General features: G+C 39.1%; 2 protein-coding genes across 2 annotated transcripts; both read left to right on the top strand.

Moving 5' to 3' along the window:
- On the top strand, window positions 1-6,876 carry LOC131993527 (calpain-2 catalytic subunit-like). The gene is made up of 21 exons (XM_059359480.1): window positions 1-237; window positions 914-983; window positions 1,228-1,346; window positions 1,864-1,997; window positions 2,090-2,258; window positions 2,365-2,448; window positions 2,534-2,619; window positions 2,712-2,786; window positions 3,646-3,806; window positions 3,893-4,062; window positions 4,174-4,185; window positions 4,356-4,567; window positions 4,779-4,815; window positions 5,033-5,098; window positions 5,203-5,260; window positions 5,357-5,421; window positions 5,582-5,650; window positions 5,733-5,811; window positions 6,485-6,601; window positions 6,692-6,750; window positions 6,853-6,876. The coding sequence occupies exons 1-21, from the start codon at window positions 1-3 to the stop codon at window positions 6,874-6,876; spliced, it is 2,103 nt and encodes a 700-aa protein (XP_059215463.1).
- Window positions 6,877-7,821: 945 nt separating this feature from the next.
- LOC131993530 (calpain-2 catalytic subunit-like) lies at window positions 7,822-18,115 on the top strand. Its single transcript, XM_059359486.1, has 21 exons — window positions 7,822-8,143; window positions 9,006-9,075; window positions 10,010-10,128; window positions 10,218-10,351; window positions 11,196-11,364; window positions 11,460-11,543; window positions 11,670-11,755; window positions 12,819-12,893; window positions 13,018-13,178; window positions 13,297-13,466; window positions 14,791-14,802; window positions 15,011-15,222; window positions 15,319-15,355; window positions 15,445-15,510; window positions 15,593-15,650; window positions 15,779-15,843; window positions 16,155-16,223; window positions 17,114-17,192; window positions 17,414-17,530; window positions 17,626-17,684; window positions 17,774-18,115. Exons 1-21 carry the CDS (start codon window positions 7,907-7,909, stop codon window positions 17,795-17,797), a joined length of 2,103 nt encoding a protein of 700 aa, XP_059215469.1. The 5' UTR covers window positions 7,822-7,906; the 3' UTR covers window positions 17,798-18,115.
- Window positions 18,116-19,528: the final 1,413 nt, after the last annotated feature.

Genomic DNA, 19,528 nt, shown 5'->3' with positions numbered 1-19,528 from the left:
ATGACATCCACTGCAGATCGTCTGGCCCATCAGCAGAAGAGGGAAGAAGGCATTGGCACAAACCAGAAAGCAGTAAAGTTCGCCAAGCAGGATTATGAGACTCTGAGGCAGCAGTGTCTGGAGCGTGGATGCCTGTTTGAGGACAGCAGCTTTCCAGCTGACCGCAAATCACTGGGCTACAGCGAGCTGGGACCATATTCACCCAAAACAAGGGGTGTTGTTTGGAAAAGGCCAACGGTAAGAAGCCACTGAGAAAAATAATAAAGGGTAATGAAAGCAAACATAGTAACATATTAGTACTGTAATATCATCCTGTGGTTGGTGAGCTGACAGTGACTTCTCAGTAACTGGATTTAATTTTTAAACCAAGACTTGCAAAAGCAGAAGATAATGTATTTAAAAAGAGTATCTGTAAGTAATTGCTTATATAAGTTACTAAGTGCATCATGATGCTTAAATTAGTACTCTAATTGTACTCTGTTATTCACAATACTACTAATCTCTGGTGATAATTTGTCTAAATATGTTGGATTATAGTAATACTACTGTTTGTGTGTGTGTGTGTGAGTGTGTGTGTGTGTGTGCGTGCGCGTGTGTGTGTGTGTTTGTGTGTGTGTGTGTGTGTGTGTGAATTGTTTTCATGGGTGTATTTTTTTACTTTGTCTGAAGAAGAGCTTGGCAGCCAAAACCGCACTTGGTGGTTAATAAGTATATGTTCATGGGAGCATTATCTAGTGTGCAGAAAGATTAATTTTGTCTTTAAGTATGTATTTTCTTATGTCCAGCATCTTGTAAAATCACTGAATGGCATTTTCCCCTACCCCCTCTGAAGTGTGATACTGGACAAACCAAGAAAAGTTTTTTATTCTCTTGAAACTGCTTTCAAACCTGTGATGTTCGATGCTCTATACAGGAGCTGTGCTCAAACCCAAAGTTCATTGATGATGGAGCCACAAGGACCGACATTTGCCAAGGAGGTCTGGGTAAGCAAGTGGACAGTGGATAGATAAATGACTGGATGAATAGATGGATGGATGGATGAATGCATGATGGGGTGCTTTGGTTTTTAGAAGGTAACACCCTTGGTTGATATCCTCCACCCATTCTGTCATTATGCCCATAAGGGGGATTATCGCAGAGGTGGTTTGTTGCCACATGCTGTTTAGAGCTGCACTGAGGTAAACACCACACATTTCCCAATATCAAGTCTCTGTTGTTATTGTGTAGGTGACTGCTGGCTTCTGGCTGCAATAGCCTCTCTGACTCTAGACCAGCGGATCCTGGCTCGCGTGGTACCCCATGGACAGAGTTTTACCGAAGGTTATGCCGGAATATTTCACTTCCAGGTGTGCCCCTCTCTTCTAAGCACTAACTCTGACTTTCCAGGAAGCTTTTTCCATTTCTTTTTCATTTTATTACTTTTATTCTGTTATGTTCAACCATAAAATTATGTCTTATTCTAATGAAAACTCGCAAACTTGTCTAGGGCAATCAAAGATACTAAACTACAGATTTGGGAGCCAATACAGTGATCTGTCTAGTGGATCAGTCGCTCAGGGTTTCATATCAAGACAAGTTTAAGGTAAAGAGATAGTTCTGACTTTTTAAAGTGGGGATCTGTGAGGTACTTACACATATTCAGTGTATTACTTACAGCAGTACAGGAACAGAAGCTAAGCAATGTGCTGCAGTAGAAAGGAAGGGGCAGTAGCAAAATGTGTTTAAGCCACCTAAAAAAGCCGTATCAGTTCACCATGCCTGTGGTGTGACATGGAGAGAACAGAAATCAAAGATCACTCAGATGTCTTGCTCAAAAGTCAAAAAAGTATGTTGAGTTAATGGATGGGTGTTTTTTCTTCTCAGTTCTGGCAGTTTGGTGAGTGGATGGATGTGGTGGTCGATGACCGTTTACCCACCAGAGATGGAAAGCTGCTGTTTGTTCACTCAGCAGAGGGTTCTGAGTTTTGGAGCGCTCTGCTGGAGAAGGCCTACGCTAAGTATGGATCATTCTTCTCATACAATTGCTTCATCCGTAAAAATTGACAATATATAGCTAATGAACCTGTTCACATCCCTCTGTGTCCGACAGGGTGAATAGCTGCTATGAGGCCCTGTCAGGAGGAAACACTATCGAAGGTTTTGAGGATTTCACAGGAGGCATTGCAGAAGTATACAGCTTAAACAAAGCTCCATCAAATCTTTTCCAAATCATCAAGAGGGCCCTGAGCCTGGGTTCACTCCTGGGTTGCTCTATTGATGTAGGTCTTATTTTCATATTGATTTGCATGCTGACGTGCAAGCAAGTGCACCAGCAATAGTAAAGTGGCATTGTCAGATTGACATGTTTGGTCTCGGTGTTTTCAGATCACCAGTGCATATGAGACGGAGGCAGTTACAGCTCTCAAACTTGTCAAGGGACATGCATACTCACTCACTGGTGCAGAGGAGGTATAACATTTATTTATACTGTCAACAATATGTTGTTTATTTATTGCATGCAAATTACATTGCCCACTGTTGTTCACTCTCCCAGGTTAATTATCGAGGCAGACAGGTTCAGCTGGTCCGCGTCAGGAACCCATGGGGGCAAGTGGAGTGGACTGGACCTTGGAGTGATGGGTAAATAATTACATTCAACACCCATTAAACATCAGCGATCATTGATTATTTGCAGCATTTTCCAAGGCATTATTTCTCTGGAAAAAAAATAGATCCAGTGAATGGAACCACGTCGACAGAGATGAGAAATCAAAGTTGAACCATGTGAGTGAAGATGGAGAGTTCTGGTAAGCCTTTCTTTTACATGACAATAAATGTAATATTTGACATATTTTGATGATGCTGTACTATGGATTGATAATCTCCTATATCACCGAAGCAACTATTAAATGTAGCCTACTATGAGGACTTTTCAGACTTTTCCTTAATGACACCTGTGGCCTTTAAGTGAACTGCAGCATCCTGAGCATCAGCAAAACTCTGACGTCAGATTTTGAAGCAAACAAGTTAAAACTAGCTTGCTAACAGAGCTTAGCATAGGGCAACAGTTAGCTAGTTGGTTGTCCCTGCCTTGGCTTATTTAAAGCAGTTGTTAGGTACACCCCTTTGCTTTGTATCACTAGATAACTTATTGTTGGATAAAATTAACTATTTTACCAAAATACACAGGTTGGTATCATGAATCAAGTTAGCTGGTGAAGTAATATGGCAAGCTAGAACACTTGCTAGCGATACCATTAGCAAGCAAGTAACAGGCTTCTTGGGATAAAACTTTTTTCTTTTTGATGCTTACATTTTTTGTGTTGTGGTGGGTGCTAGTCATCGGTGGTGTTACCAGACTTTTTTTTTTTTTAAAGCTAACACTGCCATTGTAGGGGAACTGAGAAGAGACAAGGCACTCAGGAGTGAGAATAAATGTCACATCCAAACTGTCCAGAATCATTTACATTAAAATCAGTCCACAGCCTGTTAAAGGCAACCAAGAAAGTCAGAGAAGGTCTCAATTCTTAGGTTAAGTTACGATATATTCACACATTGGCAATACCAAATGATATTGTGCCTGCATGTAAATTGCTTCACATAGTACCTTTAAGGCTCAACCTTAATAGACACAACATTCTTTGAGAAGTGTGTTCCTCTCCTCAGGATGTCTTATTCAGACTTCATCAGGCAGTTCACGCGCCTGGAGATCTGTAACTTGACCCCAGATACACTCACCAGTGAGGATGTGGGTCACTGGAACCACTACCAGTTCGAGGGGATGTGGCGGGTGGGATCCACCGCTGGCGGCTGCCGCAACAACCCAGGTATCAGAGAAACTATTGTGTGTATGTCTGAACAATACGTTATTTTCATGACTAAATTTAAACGATTGCACTTTCGTGTGTTCCAGCTACATTCTCGTCCAACCCTCAGTTTGTGGTGCGTCTGGAGGATGTGGATGATGATCCCCTGGATGGGGAGGATGGGTGCACATTTCTGGTTGGGCTGATGCAAAAGGAAGGGCGACAGAAGAAGAGACTTGACCGCAACCATGAGACTATTGGCTTTGCTATTTATAAGGTGTCTCAGAATAACATCATAATTCATATGAAATCAATAGCCTGTATTTGGCTTCGTAAAATCATTGACTGATTGTCTAAAATACTTCTTCTGTCATTTTCCTTTTTACAGGTCCCAGATGAGGTCTGTATTTGATCTATTATATGCCAGTCATAACCCCTTACTTAAAACTGAAATTTGAAATGCAAAGCAGACATCCCAAGTGTCACTGACATTGCTTAATTGCATTGTGAATCTCTGAGTAGCTGTTTAACATTATAGAAACAAAACCCCTTTCCCCTGTTAATGTTCAGTACAAAGGCCGCAGCAATGTTCACCTGGGTCCTGATGTCCTGCTGCGACAGAGAGCTGTGGCCATGAGCAGCACCTTCATCAACACACGAGAGATCTGTGACCGCTTCAAACTTCCTCCAGGAGAATATGCCGTAATTCCCTCAACCTTCGACCCTCACAAGAAGGGCAGCTTCGTTCTCAGGGTGTTCTCAGAGAAACAGGCTGCAACCAGGTATCTGGTATCTATTTTACAGTATCATACAGACTGATTGATGGCTGCAGGGTAATGTAGAGATTTAGCTTATACCGCCATCTAGTGGACAAAGCTCAGAGGCCTGCGTCTTCTGTGGTCACAGTAAATTCACAGTTTAAACTGACTGTGAATGTTATTTTCTAGCATGCCAACAGAGTGTGCTCAAACTATGCATTTCTGTATTTTTCAGTCCACTGGAGGAGGACATTGATGCTGAAATAGAGGAGGTAAGAAAATCCACACAGTGATAAATTGTGAATGCATTAAGGTGCAGTGCTGACATTTCACCACCTTAATACTGAGATTAAATGAATAAGAATGTCACATTCAATTCTGAATGTCTATTACTTTATGTTTAATATATAGTGTGTGTGAAATTCAACATTCACTGATATTTGAAAATGGGTAAAATGATTAACTTAATATTTTGACATTATCTCACAGGAGGAGGTATCTGAGAGTGATGTGGATCCTCATTTCAAGAAGCTGTTCAAGCAAATTGCTGGCGATGTATGTAGAGCAACACAAGAACTGACAATAAATGAAATGTGTAAACAGCAATAAACCTTGATTAAAAAGTAAAACTAATGTTATAATGTGAATTTCTCAAACAGGACATGGAGATATCGGCCTTTGAACTGGTTCGAATTTTGAACAACGTTGTCTCTCACCGTAAGTAAACTGGACTCTTGCATATATTGATTTGTCGCCTTTTGTTGTCACCCAATTAAGAGTTGGAGCTAGCCGTGTTTTTTGTCTTCCTCTCAGGGACTGATATCAAGACAGATGGCTTCAGCCTCGAGACAGGTCGCCTTATTGTCAGTCTGCTGGATGTATCCTCTTTAGGAAATAAATAGCCCTCCTTAAGTTGATGTTTTGAAATTCAACTTTTTAAGCAATATTATTATTAATGTTAAATTACAATATGTGAATGATCATCAAATTCATAATCCAGGTTGAGGTTTTTTAAATATAAACCTTAACACTCCTCAGAAAGATGAAAGTGCCAAATTGGGGCTGATAGAATTCCACCAACTTTGGAACAAAATCCAGAAATACCTGGTAAGTTGTGGTTTAGTGCTAGCCATGTTAGAATACCTGGCTGTATCTGTTAACACAACCCATGTGTACCTCGGTCATACAGGAGATCTTCAAGAATCATGACACAGACATCTCTGGCACCATGAGCTCCCATGAGATGAGAGGGGCTGCCATTGAAGCAGGTAACACACATGAGAAAATGCATGTTTTAACCCTCCTGTGGTAGTGAGCCTTATGTGTACTCATAGTGTATATGTGACTTGTGAGGGGAAATCACGAGTAAAGCCTCAAACCCCACCCACCCCTGGTCCCCTTTTGGGGGCGCCATTGAACCTTGCGTTAAAATTCAGGGATAATATTTGCTTTCTTAATGATAATCAAATAAGCTATCAGATGTCTTACCTACAGACTTTAGTTATCTTTGAACAGAGTATGCCAATACCGTTGATATGCATTAGAAATATGTCACAGTTATTACAAAGTACAAAAAAAAATCAACTTTTAGACAGTATTTTACCTATGATGCTTATTTTTCTGGATTGTATCTGACCACTGAGCCCTACAGGAAGAAATATTTTCATGTTGGCAAAGCTAATAATGTGTGTGTGCGCCTTAAGGCAGTAACTGGCAAACTGGATAAGCCAGTTAGAAGACTCCCTCCCTGCACACATTCATGTATACTTTGCCACAGGAACAAAACAAGCATGGGTGAGGCTGTGTAACTTAACTCTTCCATTATCACCCTGCTAATGTCTGACACCTTTCAAAAACTGCACTTCCCCTGGATCAGGAATGTCCAACTCTATGAAACTATCAGAAAATGATGATAAGTGACAGCTGTTTCTTTTTCCCCAGGTTTCCACATCAACAGTGCTTTGCTGCAGTCCATTGTCAATCGTTACGCTGATGCTCAGTACGCCATAGACTTTGACAGTTTTGTAGGCTGTCTCATTAAACTGGAAATGCTCTTCAGTAAGTGTCAGCAGGCATAACAATATCCCTGATCTGAGAGCTTTGCCATGTTTACATTACAAGTGTCTTTTTTCTCTGTCTTTCAACTAGAAATATTTAAGGCTCTTGAAAGAGAGGATGCAGGGAAGATTGAGCTGGATATGCAACAGGTATGTGAGAGACAAATGACAGACAGAAAAGGACAAAAGCTGCTGGTTTGTCTGCACTTCTCGTTTAGACGGCTTGTTGTATAATGTTGTTTCCTCTTACAGTGGCTGTGCCTGGCGATCAACTAACTAATAATGGAGAAGAAGAAGACAAAGGAGGATCCCATTGTGATATCTGCTAGAAGATTAACCATACATTACTTTCATCCACAAAAAAAAATGTATTTGAAAATATTAAGTAAACACAATATTTCATATGTACGCTATATGTTCCAAATGCTTGAAAATGTCTAAATTGTATTTGTAAATTTAAATGATATTTGCTGAACGCATACATGGAGATGTTGAATCTCATATTATTCCATTTTTTAAACCTTTTTTTTTGCAGCAAGCCTTATTTTGCTCTTTTAGCTTTTGAAAAACTTCTGTCAAGCACTAGAAAATAAAGAAAATAAGAAACTACAGCCTCTTGACTATGAGTGTTTATAAAATCTTGCAGTAACTGTGGTGCAGTGGTGGAATGTAACTAAGTATATGTACTTTACTTGAGTATTTCCATTTATGTAACTTGATACTTCTATTCCACTACATTTATCTGACAGCTTTAATTACTTTTCAGGTCAATATTTAACACAAAACACATAGACTGTATCGATAAAACATGATCAATTTAAAATGATTAGATATATTTTTTTTAAATTAAACCTCATAACAGTATATTAAGTAGTTAATATGAGCCCTATCTTTACAAAATTAAAATGCTGCTTACATAAATATATCAATACAAATAATCTAATAATATAGTTTACTAGTACTTTTACTTAAGAAAGGGATCTGAATACTTCTTCCACCACTATTTTGGTGTTAAATAAGGTAGAAATGTTATTATATAATTCCACTGACAATATTTTTGTGGACCAGCACAGCAAGTTTTACTCGTCCATCCATGTGGGCCACATCTGGGTGGATCATGAGCCATCAATCAAAGCCATATGTAATGTAGGCTGGATGAAACAGGTGAGCCAGAGAAACGTTACTGTCTGGTATGAACAATAAAGGGTGTGGAGACAGTTGAGCTGCACATACTACACAGAGCCTGTCTAACCACACGCAGAAACACACTGGGAGACGGTCTTAGACGGATAGAAATTATTTCAAAATGTCCGGTATTGCATCTAAACTTCAGCACAACCGAGATAAATCACACGGGATAGGGACCAATTCTCATGCGGTGAAATACCTCAACCAGGACTTTGAAGAGCTGCGGAGAAGCTGTCTGGAGAGAGGACAGCTGTTTCAGGATGACTGCTTCGAGGCTCTGCCTTCATCCTTAGGCTTCAAAGACCTTGGACCAAATTCCTACAAGACAAGGGGCATCACCTGGAAAAGACCCACGGTAGGTAAAATAAGTTGATGAAAATATCGGCTGAAAGTGCAGACTGGTGGCATGTGGCGGCAGTTATTTACATGCTCAATAAATACAACCCCTGGCTAGGCTATATTGGTCTAAAAGATTAAGTTGTTAAACTTCAAATCAAAGGTGCAACACTTTCCTGTGTGGATCATCGACAGTTTAATGTCTATTTGAGTGCCATCTAATTTTCAATATAGTTTTGTAGAAGTGCTATTTGTAATATCTCACTGGAAAAAAATGGAGTGACATTTACTTTAAAAAAAAAAAGCTAGGCGAGTTTTTCCACACAGAAAGTGTTTGCCATCTTTACTCAGGCTGTTAAGTAATATTTATTTAATAGAACCACTTTTTTAATGAAAATACGTATTTATTTATTTATACGTAATTATGAAAATAAGTAAACTGCAGATTCACTGATGTCCCTCAATTACATTTTACTTGGAAATATCAACTAATGAACTGGTTTAGTGAATATTACTTGAAACGAATGATTCAATTTACATTTAAAAAAATGAGGACACATAAGAACAAACAATCACTAAGTAATGCACTACATGAAAAACTGCTATTTTTAAGTAAAAGCACTGAATTCGTATTTCTTTGTAGAATTTATATAGATGATTGAAATAATAATTACAGGACCCAAAATGTTTTGTTTTGTTTCTTATAATGAAAACTGACAGACTTGTCACAGACTAAGTGTGGGTTTGATTGCAACGTGTTGCAATTTATCCTGCAGTGTGAGCTCAAAAACATACTCATCTAAATAAAGGTGCATATAATATTAGATGCTAAACAGAAAGTGCTAATTTGAGGATTTTTTTTCACTCATGTTTTCCCCCAGGAAATCTGTTCCAATCCACAGTTTATAGTTGGAAATGCAAACAGGACTGATATTTGTCAAGGAGCGCTTGGTGAGACACACACACACACAAACACACACACACACACACACACACACACACACACACACACATACACACAAACCTTGTACTTCTATCTTTTTGAGGACCTTTTATTGGCATAATGCACAACCTAAACCTCGTTGTAACCTGATATTTTAAACCAAGTTTTAACGTTTTTAAGCTTTTAGGCTTTTAACCACTGAGTGAGGACCTGCAGTATTTGTAAATATATGTATACTCTGTATATGCCATATATTTATTTGTAGTACGCAGTAAGCCACCATTAATATATATATATATATATATATATATTACTAAACCTGACCTACCCACAATAGAATTACAATAATATCTTCTATTTTGTTATTTTCTTATTGAATCACATTCAAATGCATTTTCATTTTCATCTGTAACTGTTTGAATGTATGATTTGCATGCTTATCTTTGACAGTCACAGTTTGCCGATGTGAATAAATGAACACAGTGATGTTGCTCTGCTCACTCCTCTGACACCCTGTTTCAATCATATCATTTTGCATAGTTTTATCTGTGGAATCAGTCTTTTGCAAGAATTTTGTAAGCTCCTACCACTTAAATAAAATCCAAAGCTTCCAGTGAATGCCTGTGCATTGACATCAGCTGTCACTGTGTACAAAACATCTTGAAACAACTCCTTCACTTGTCACTGTCCACACCCAGTCTGGCAGAATGCACACATGTATGGGTGAGACTGTTGTTTACAGCCAATGAGTGAAGAGAGACAAAGCAATACTGATGACTAAGCAAAACATAGGTGTGTGGAAACAGACTGCATACCTGGTATGTTTTGGAGATGTGTCATAGTGAAATGACGCCAGCATGTGACAACTTGTAATCTCCTAGGGGGGTTCATGAGTTTTTACACAGGAGTTCCTTTATACTAACATTGTTTACTTGTGAACAGGTGACTGCTGGCTCCTGGCAGCTATCGCCTCCTTGACTCTCAGTAAACAGGTCTTGTCTCGGATTGTCCCCCATGACCAAAGCTTTGATGAGAACTACGCTGGCATCTTCCACTTTGAGGTACAGTACTGACTTTGACAAACACCTCAGCCTCATTCTTCAAATACTAGAGAAACTTTTACCAATTTTGTTGTCTCTGTGGCTCTCAGTTCTGGCAGTTTGGTGAGTGGGTGGATGTGGTAGTCGATGACCGTTTACCCACTAAAGATGGAGAGCTGTTGTTCGTTCACTCAGCAGAGGGTTCAGAGTTTTGGAGCGCACTACTGGAGAAGGCCTATGCTAAGTATGAAAGAAATGAGCATCTGTATCCCTTTTCTGGTCTACTCATGAACAGACCTACTGGGCAAAATGTAAATGACCTTTACAAAATGCCACTCAATAAAACAATGAGGAAGAGGCAGAAAATGGCCACAAATAAACAAAGTGACACAAAACAATAGCAAAGAGGCACAAAGCAACTATAAAGAGACACAAAGCAACTACAAAGTGACATAAAACAATTACAAAGAGACACAAAACAACTACAAAGCGACAGAAATCAACTATAAAGAGACACAAAGCAACTACAAAGTGACATAAAACAATTACAAAGAGACACAAAACAACTACAAAGCGACAGAAATCAACTATAAAGAGACACAAAACAACTACAAAGAGACACTAAACAATTACAAAGAGACACAAAACAACAACAAAAAGACACAAAACAATTACAAAGAGACACAAAACAACTACAAAGCGACAGAAATCAACTATAAAGAGACACAAAACAATTACAAAGAGACACAAAACAACTACAAAAAGACACAAAACAACTACAAAGAGACAAAAAGCAACTACAAAGAGACACAAAATAACTACAAAGACACACAAAGCAACTTTAAAGAGACTGAAAAGTACTACAAAGAGATACAAAATTACAACAAAGAGGAGCAAACTGACTACAAAATTAGTACAAGTATAACAAATGGTGGAAGAAAACTACCACAGATATATAAAAAAACTACTAACTATCAAATGTCTCTTGCTCTTATGTTGGTGGTGGTGCCATTTGCATGTGCCCAGGGGCCCATTGTCTCATTATCCACCCATAGGTCCAGTCATTCATGATTTCCTCTTCTCTTTAGGATAAATGGATGCTACGAGGCTCTTTCTGGAGGCTCCACCACTGAGGGTTTCGAGGACTTCACTGGAGGCGTTGCCGAGAGTCATGACCTGAGCAAACCAGATCGTAACCTCTTCAGAATCATTAGGAAGGCCTTGGACAGAGGCTCGCTCCTGGGATGCTCTATTGATGTTTGTTTCAGCTTCTTGTTTCACACTCAGAGTGTTGGTTTATCCTCGTAATATTTGGTGATTTTTAATTCACAAGTTCTTCCTCTCCATCCCAGATTACCAGCGCATCCGACTCTGAAGCTGTAACTCATCGTAAACTGGTGAAGGGCCACGCCTACTCTGTGACAGGAGCGGAGCAGGTGAGGAATACATTCCATGTGCAGCTGCAGTGTAATTGATGTTACACTTTGGTTAAATCCCCTTTTTATGATACTTGTATTTCCTTTTTCCTGGTTGAGAGTAATTGATACCTTATTCTGTGTCAGGTGGAGTACAGAGGAGACACGGTGCAGCTGATCAGGATAAGAAACCCATGGGGTCAGGTGGAGTGGAATGGAGCCTGGAGTGACAAGTGAGTATTGTGTAATGAATATGCTCATATTAGCTAGCGACTGAGATACTAAACTCATTAGGAAAATGTTTACTGAGATAATAAATCAAGGGAGAATTTGGCTAATTTTCGCTCAGTGATCTGTAGAAACAAGACTTCTTTTTGCAGTCAGTGGAGTCTCCCCCTGCTGGCCATCAGAAAGAATGCAGATTAAAGGGACTTCTGCATTGGTTTCACTTTTCACTGCAAGCTATGTCCTCTCGTGAACACTGAGATGACATTTTATCAGTCCATGATGTGGTTAAATAATCCCTATCATCTACATAGAGAGAATATAGTAAATGTGAACTTTCTGATATTGTGACTAGAATATGAATTCAAGGTTTAAAAACAAGCAATTGTTGTTAAAATCTCAAGGTTTCAGCTGTAGAGATTAACTGATCAACCAACACTACATTTTGAAATACAATTATGACTAAACTGCTTCCAACCCCTTCTTAGAAATGGAGTTTCCCAATTACGCCCTTTGTGTTCTTTATAAGAGGACCAAGCCTAATTTGGAGATCTACATCTATTGTTTGGACAGGAGTATCAATTGTGTTTGCATGTGTGTGTGTGTGTGTGTGTGTGTGTGTGCGTGCGTGCATGTGTCCTTGCATGCGTGTGTATGTGAACACACCCAGTGGAATGACTGGTAAATCCTGTGGTAAAAGTTGTTACACAGACTCCATAAAGGCTTTGAAGCTTGTTTTTGTTGCTTGAGGTATAGGTGTGACATTTAGTTAGGTGGAGGCCTGCAAACTATTTCCTCCACGTTTACACCTCATCACACAGACTATTTCTTTTTGTTATTTATTAAAGATATTTTTTGGGCATTTGTAGCTTTTATTGAGAGTACAGAGAGTGAAAGGGGGAGACAGAGGGGAAGACATGCGGGAAAGGGCTCCGAGCCAGATTCGAACCCGGGCCGCCCGCTCACGAGGACTGGGCCTCTGTGGTACGCGCTCTACCAGGTGCGCCACCGGGAACGCCCCCGACACAGACTATTTCTAACAAAGAACGTATTTGCACTTTTTTTATATAGATCTTCAGAGTGGAGATATGTGAGTGATGAAGTCCGGTCAAGGCTGACCAACCGTCGTGAGGATGGCGAGTTCTGGTAAATTTTACTGAAACACTCTTATTTTACTGTAACACCAGTTAGAGGAAAAAAGCATTTAAATTAAAATATGTGATAGATTCTATCTGGTTTTTAAAATGTTCTTCTACTGTTTTGTCCACAGGATGTCGTTTTCCGACTTCCTGCGACAATACTCTCGCCTTGAGATCTGCAACCTCACCCCTGATGCGCTCACAGGCGATGAGTTCAAGAAATGGGCAGAGTCAGAGTTTGAAGAAACGTGGAGAAGGGGCGTGTCTGCTGGAGGCTGCAGGAACTATCCAAGTACGACCAGTTTTGCATTCTTCCCTCCAGCACTAATGTATATCATAAACCAGCATTCAGTGATGGCTGCTGTAATGCTGCTGATCAGCTCCCTACTAATTCCTGCTTCCCTTCCAAGATTCCTTCTGGATGAACCCTCAGTTTGTCATAAAGCTGGAAGAGGTCGATGATGATTCTGATGATGGTGAGGAAAAGTGCAGCTTCATCGTAGGATTGATGCAGAAAAACAGACGGCGCATGAGGAAGATGGGGCAGGACATGGAGACCATCGGCTTTGCCATCTACGAGGTAAGCAGCAGCCTTTAAAGGCATACTATGCAGGAATTGTCACTGTTTGTAAAAACAACATTCAAAGTTGGTTCAGCAAAACCAGAAGCACTCGCCCTCTGACAACGTTGTCACAACACAGACTAGTTTATCAACTGTAACATCACATAGGGCAGCAAAAAAGAAGCCAACCTAACATTCACCCTTGTTTTAGAACGAGCTTTGTCACCTTACTATATTTGCATTTTTGGTACCCACATGAAAAATAAGAAAATACAGGCAGAGGGCAGTCTCTTCTTGTGTGTTTTAACTGACAGAGGGATTTGTAGGAATCTATACATTGTTTTGGAAAGATGTAAGTGATAATACTTATATTAGTGGTTATATTTACAACCCAGTTGCCAGGAAAGATGTTGGCATTTGATGTCTTTTCAAACCACAGATATGTTAATATGAAATGTTTTCAATATAATGAAGTTTAATGAACATAACGTCAGATAACTGAATGGGCCCAAGACTGACGAAATAATCTGGCACTGATGGGGAGGAGATCCAGAGTCTTCATACTGGTGGCTTGATTATAACATGTGATTACCTGTGGCTGCCTGTGCAGAGAAAGCCACACCCACCACACTCACACAGAACAGACAGGGAATGAATAAACAACAGATATAAGGAAGAAGGGAGAGCTGCCATGAACTGAATCATGACACAAACACATCAAAGACACACAAAATAACCAAAAGAGACACAAACTGACCTCAAAGAGACAAAAAAAGATTAAAAAGAGACACAAAATCATGAAAAGATGCACAATGACAACAAAGAGAGGCAGCACAACAACAAACATTGAGATTCAACATATTTTTAGATTGCAAAAATGTACAATGACAACAGTCATTCTGGCAACTTGGGTTGATGATAAGCCTAGGCTTTTGGTAAATGGTAAATGGACCTGCACTTATAGCGCTTTTCTAGTCGCTTTGTGACCACTCAAAGCGCTTTACACTACAGACTGCGCTCATTGGTGGATTACTGGTGGCAGAGGCTACCCTAAACAGTGCCACCTGCCACCATTGGGAATTCATTCACACACAGATGAACACAGCATCGGGAGCAATTTGGGGTTCAGTATTTTGCTCAAGGATACTTCGACATGTAGGCTGCAACGGTCAGGGATCGAACCGCCAACCAACTCTACCAACTGAGCCACAGCCGCCCTTTTGGTCTCCCTTACATTTTCTGTTATTATTCTTTTGTTGTTGTTCTGTTTTATGTGGTATTAAATGAAAAGTTAAGTAAAGCAACTTTTCTGACATTTGATTTGTTCTTTGTCTTTTTACAGCTGCCTGAGGAGGTATGTGTACAAAGATGGAGACACTTCACAAACTTGTTGCTGGGACAATTTTTTCATGAGGAATGAGTATTTAAAGGAAATGCTGCATTAATGTTCAATTTTCATCCTTGACCATTTTTTCCAATTCCAAAATATAAAACAGTAAGTGGTCAGATGGAAGGTAAAGGGCATCCTTATGTGACTGTAATAAATGTGTTTCCCTTTCCAGTACTATGGCCAAAAGCAAGTGCACCTGAAGAGAAACTTCTTCCTGCGCAACTGCTCAGCAGCGCGCTCCGAGACCTTCATCAACCTGCGAGAAGTGAGCAACCACCTCTCTCTTCCCCCTGGGGAATACCTCATCATCCCCTCCACCTTCGAGCCAAACAAGAATGGAGACTTTTATGTGCGCGTGTTCTCCGAGAAACCAGCTAGTTTCCAGTATGTTCCTTTCACAAAACAAACACAATTTATAATGACAAATCATATTGCTAATCATTTAAATGATATGACTTATATGACTTGTATGACTTTTAGAGAGATTGATGACCCTGTGGACTGTCATGTTGAGGAGGTAAAACAATTCCCCTTGATATATATGCTTTTTAAGATTATTATTTATGTTAATATCTTAACTAAAAAATCTGACTTTGTCATCTCTAGATTCATATTGATGAAGATGACATCAGTGACAGATTCAAGAGACTGTTTGGACAGCTTGCCGGACATGTAAGTATACTAAAGATAGTAGAAACATTATCTTCTGAGATAGTTGTTGTTGTGATTTTAAAGCTGTCCATGTCACACTTAGGATGTGGAGATTTCTGCATTTGAGCTGCAGAGAATCCTCAACCGAGTGGTGACGAATAGTAAGACAAAAGACTTTCTCTTTCTCTATCAGTAAGTTCAAGTTAAGTAGTAAGTTCAGTAGGGGCATTTATGTATACCTAACACTCACAGAAATGTATCCCTCTGTTATATCATTTTTTTCTTTAAGGACAGGACATCAAAACCACTGGGTTTAGCCTGGGAACTTGCCGCAACATGGTCAACCTGCTGGATGTATCCTTCCTTATGTTATGCACAAAGAAATCCACAAAACCATTCACCTAATTTCAAGATGTAATACAATATTTAACATAGAATACATACTAAGAGTACAGACAAGAAATTGATATTACGTTTTTATCTAACTCTCACTAAGAAAAGCTGGGAAATGATTTTATTTCTCACTGTCTGGTGGTATTTTCCGTATTAGCATGTTCCAAATTTTCAGTGACACTATTGATTTTCATCTAATGGAGATATCTTAGTGACTTGCTTGCCACACATTCCTCCTTCCATTACTACTTTCCTTGACATACCCTTCAAAGAAAGATGGAAGCGGCAAACTGGGATTGGTGGAATTTAAGATCCTGTGGTCGAAGATTGAGAAGTTCCTGGTGTGTTGCTTATTTGTTTGTATTGACATTTTAGAAATACTTCACCCCCAAATTACACACCTTGTGCTACCTGGAATTCATGAAAAAAAACTTGTCTTTTCTTGAATACTTAAAAAAAACTGCGGGAATGGAGGGGGCGTGTTAAACAACAGCAAAACTATCAAAACTCCTACATAACTTGTACGGTATAATCCAAGTGTTATTTATTCAGTCACATGCTCACTACTTCACTATTAAATAGTCTCACACTTGATAAGGTGCTAAGCTACTAGTTCATGTGTGAGACTGTTTATGCAAAAGTGTTTTTATGTATGGCTTCAGCAAAAACGTACAGTATGTGTTTGGGAAGCGCTGACCATACAAATGGATACATAAGAAGTAGAGCGAGAGTGTTAAACTGATGTTTTGATGATATAGTTTTGCTGTTATTGAACCTGGCCCCTACTAACTTCAGTTCATAAATCATTTTCATCCGTTCACAATGACGATAAAAGTTTTCTTCGCGAATTTCAGGATGAGTATTCGATACACAAACGATCATTCTGAGAGTATAATATTCCTTTAAAGCAGCTCAAAGTAACTTGTATTTTCTATTTAATTTGAGAAAAATGTTTGCATGACTGCCAGACTGCCGTCAGAAAACATCTAATTTTACAGCAATATGGTCTGACAGCCTGCCATGCTCAGTCCTGGTTTGGCTTCTTACGTACCAATCTGGGTCCATCCACAGTGGACTGGAGTCCAAATAGGGTTATGGAGAACCCGCATGATTTCATTCAATTTCATCAGAATCTAACCAGTTAAAAGTCCCTTATAGCTGCTTTAATGTGTTGCATGCTTTATTCATAGAATGTTGGTCGCATATATTCACTTGTTGGTCTCTACATTAGGAACTGTACAAAGAGAGAGATGTTGACCAAAGTGGCTGTATGAGTGCCTCTGAGATGCGGATGGCTGCTGAGGATGCTGGTGAGAAGTCTATTTCATAAATTATATTTCTCTACAGTCAGTCCTCAGGCCTAACCTATGAGGAGTTAGAGGAATTAGGATCATGGTCAGATCTGAGTAAACTCAGAGATTTAAATGAAATAATTAATCAATGTTTGGTACATGTTGTGAGTGAATTCTTTTGGTTTTCATTTCAGGCTGTAAGATATTATCTCTAAGTTTATCTTTTTATATTTCATCAGGTTTCTCACTCAACAACGCTCTGCATCAGATAATCGTGGCCCGCTATGCTGACCAAAACCTCAGCATTGACTTCGACAACTTTGTGTGTAGCTTGATCCGCTTGGAGTCCGAGTTCAGTAAGTTGTTGGTTTTTTTTTACAGTTGCCCTATTTTTTATTCCACAGTCGTGGGGACATTACGAGTTAAGATGTTTTTTTTAAATTTACAACAGAGACCTTCAAGGCCCTGGACAAAGATGGCTCTGGTGTGATCGAGTTGAATTTTATGGAGGTAAGCGCCCGTCTGTGTTAATGACACAAACATATAAATAAATGGTTTAAAGACCATGTGGTGACTTGTGCATGTGCTTTTATCCACAGTGGATGGAACTGGCAGTATTGTAGAGGAGCTGTGAATGTCAACAGCTGAACCATCCAGACTTGTGTTGAAGAGTCATCATATATGAATATTATATTATGCAACGAATGTCAGTCTGTGTGTTTGTGTACAACTTAATCACTGGATACTGGCCTAAAGGGAAAATAATATCTGAGTTTCATTATCCACAAACATAATAAAACCACAATGTCCCACAAATAACTATCTGCTTATTCAGTGTTCATTACAATATACCCATTTCGTGCAGTATATGTCCACTGAGAATGTTAATGAATGAATGTGTTAAACTTGGCTTTCTTGCGGAGAGGCAAAACATGTATGCCACTCTCAACAATTGTGTAGTGAAATATAAGTTCATTTACTCAAGTACTATACAGTTTTGTTTTTTTTTTGTTTTTTTTGTTTGCATTTTCTGCTATACTTTATAGTACTTCCATCCATTGCATTTCTGGAACAAATATTCCACTTTTTACTTTATTTAAAAGAAAATTGACAGCTTTAGTTACTGGTTCCTTTTCAGATTAATACTGAATAGAGAGGAATCTTAATAGCATCTTTTTGTTAGCTAACCCGGAAGTTAGCATATTGAGAATTCCTCTAATAGATTTTTGCATTGGATTTTGGATCAATTCAGGAAATAAGCTCTGTGGCAAACACACATTTCTGATGCTTTCACATGTTGTTCAGCAGGATAATCTTCACACATGAACACCACTTTTATAGTGTTTGAAGCGTTGGTGCAGCCGACAGAAGTAAAAACCTAACGTTAGCTAGCACACTACACCACGGTCAAATGACTCGAACAACCGTTAGCTTCAGACAATCTCAGACAAGCTAACCAGTGGTTTTGACAAGCTTGTGAAACCGTAGCCTAATCTTTTTTTTTTTACAATCTACAAAAGAGTTTGCAAGAGCACTGAAAAACATGACTAGAGGCAGTAAGATGGACTAGAGAGAGTTGCTGTCTGTGTCCGGCCAGACAACATTTAATGTCCCCAACAACCACTGTAGTCTCATTTAGCCACTTGTTAGCAAACACCTTTTTTAACGCCACGTAAATACTAAAAAAATTCACAAGTGGGGGTATTTAAAATGTATGTTATGTCATTCAACAAAACATGAACATCTCTTTGTGCTGACAACAGACCTTATTTTCATTCAAACATCATTACAACACCCAAGACCCCTCAGATTTATCTTTTTTTTTTGGGGGGGGGGGGGGGGGGGGGGGGGGGGGGGGGGCAAACTGGGAACCACTGGGCTAGATAGCTTACGATATATAAAGCAGTCACAAATAGCTCCACCTTAAGCAGCAACAACAGTAAGATGCTGCATGCACATTGATACGTGAGTATCAAAATTCTAATAATAAGATATATATTAAAGTTTTCTGTCACAGACAGGAACATTCAACTGGGGAATGAGTGCATTACTTTTGATAATATATAACATTATATATAAGCAAATATTACTTCTATGCTTAGGATTTTGGAAGTAGGAGTTTTACTTGTAATGGAGTAGTTTCACATTGTTTATTGGTACTTTTGCTACCATCAACATATCTCTTTCTGTCTTTTTTAATTTGTTGTTTTGCCATAGCATATATGCTGCAAACCTAGTCCAAACAATGCCTATAAATCTAAACTAGCTTCATATTTTTTGAGGCATAATTGTAATCGCAAACTGAGAAAACATAACCAACCACACCCAACAATTTAGCAAAAAAAACTTGAAAC

The sequence above is a fragment of the Centropristis striata genome, chromosome 20 (genome assembly GCF_030273125.1).
Source record: "Centropristis striata isolate RG_2023a ecotype Rhode Island chromosome 20, C.striata_1.0, whole genome shotgun sequence".
Taxonomy (NCBI): domain Eukaryota; kingdom Metazoa; phylum Chordata; class Actinopteri; order Perciformes; family Serranidae; genus Centropristis; species Centropristis striata.
The sequence above is the reverse complement of the archived record's forward strand: the minus strand, read 5'-3'. Positions and strand labels throughout refer to the sequence as shown.

Coding starts and splice junctions, on each gene's coding strand:
- LOC131993527 (XM_059359480.1), top strand. CDS start 1: ATGACATCCACTGCAGATCGTCTGGCCCATCAGCAGAAGAGGGAAGAA. Junction 2,449..2,533: donor CACTCACTGGTGCAGAGGAG/GTATAACATTTA, acceptor TCACTCTCCCAG/GTTAATTATCGAGGCAGACA. Junction 4,816..5,032: donor TTGATGCTGAAATAGAGGAG/GTAAGAAAATCC, acceptor ATTATCTCACAG/GAGGAGGTATCTGAGAGTGA.
- LOC131993530 (XM_059359486.1), top strand. CDS start 7,907: ATGTCCGGTATTGCATCTAAACTTCAGCACAACCGAGATAAATCACAC. Junction 12,894..13,017: donor CGTGAGGATGGCGAGTTCTG/GTAAATTTTACT, acceptor TTTTGTCCACAG/GATGTCGTTTTCCGACTTCC. Junction 15,844..16,154: donor ACATGGTCAACCTGCTGGAT/GTATCCTTCCTT, acceptor TACCCTTCAAAG/AAAGATGGAAGCGGCAAACT.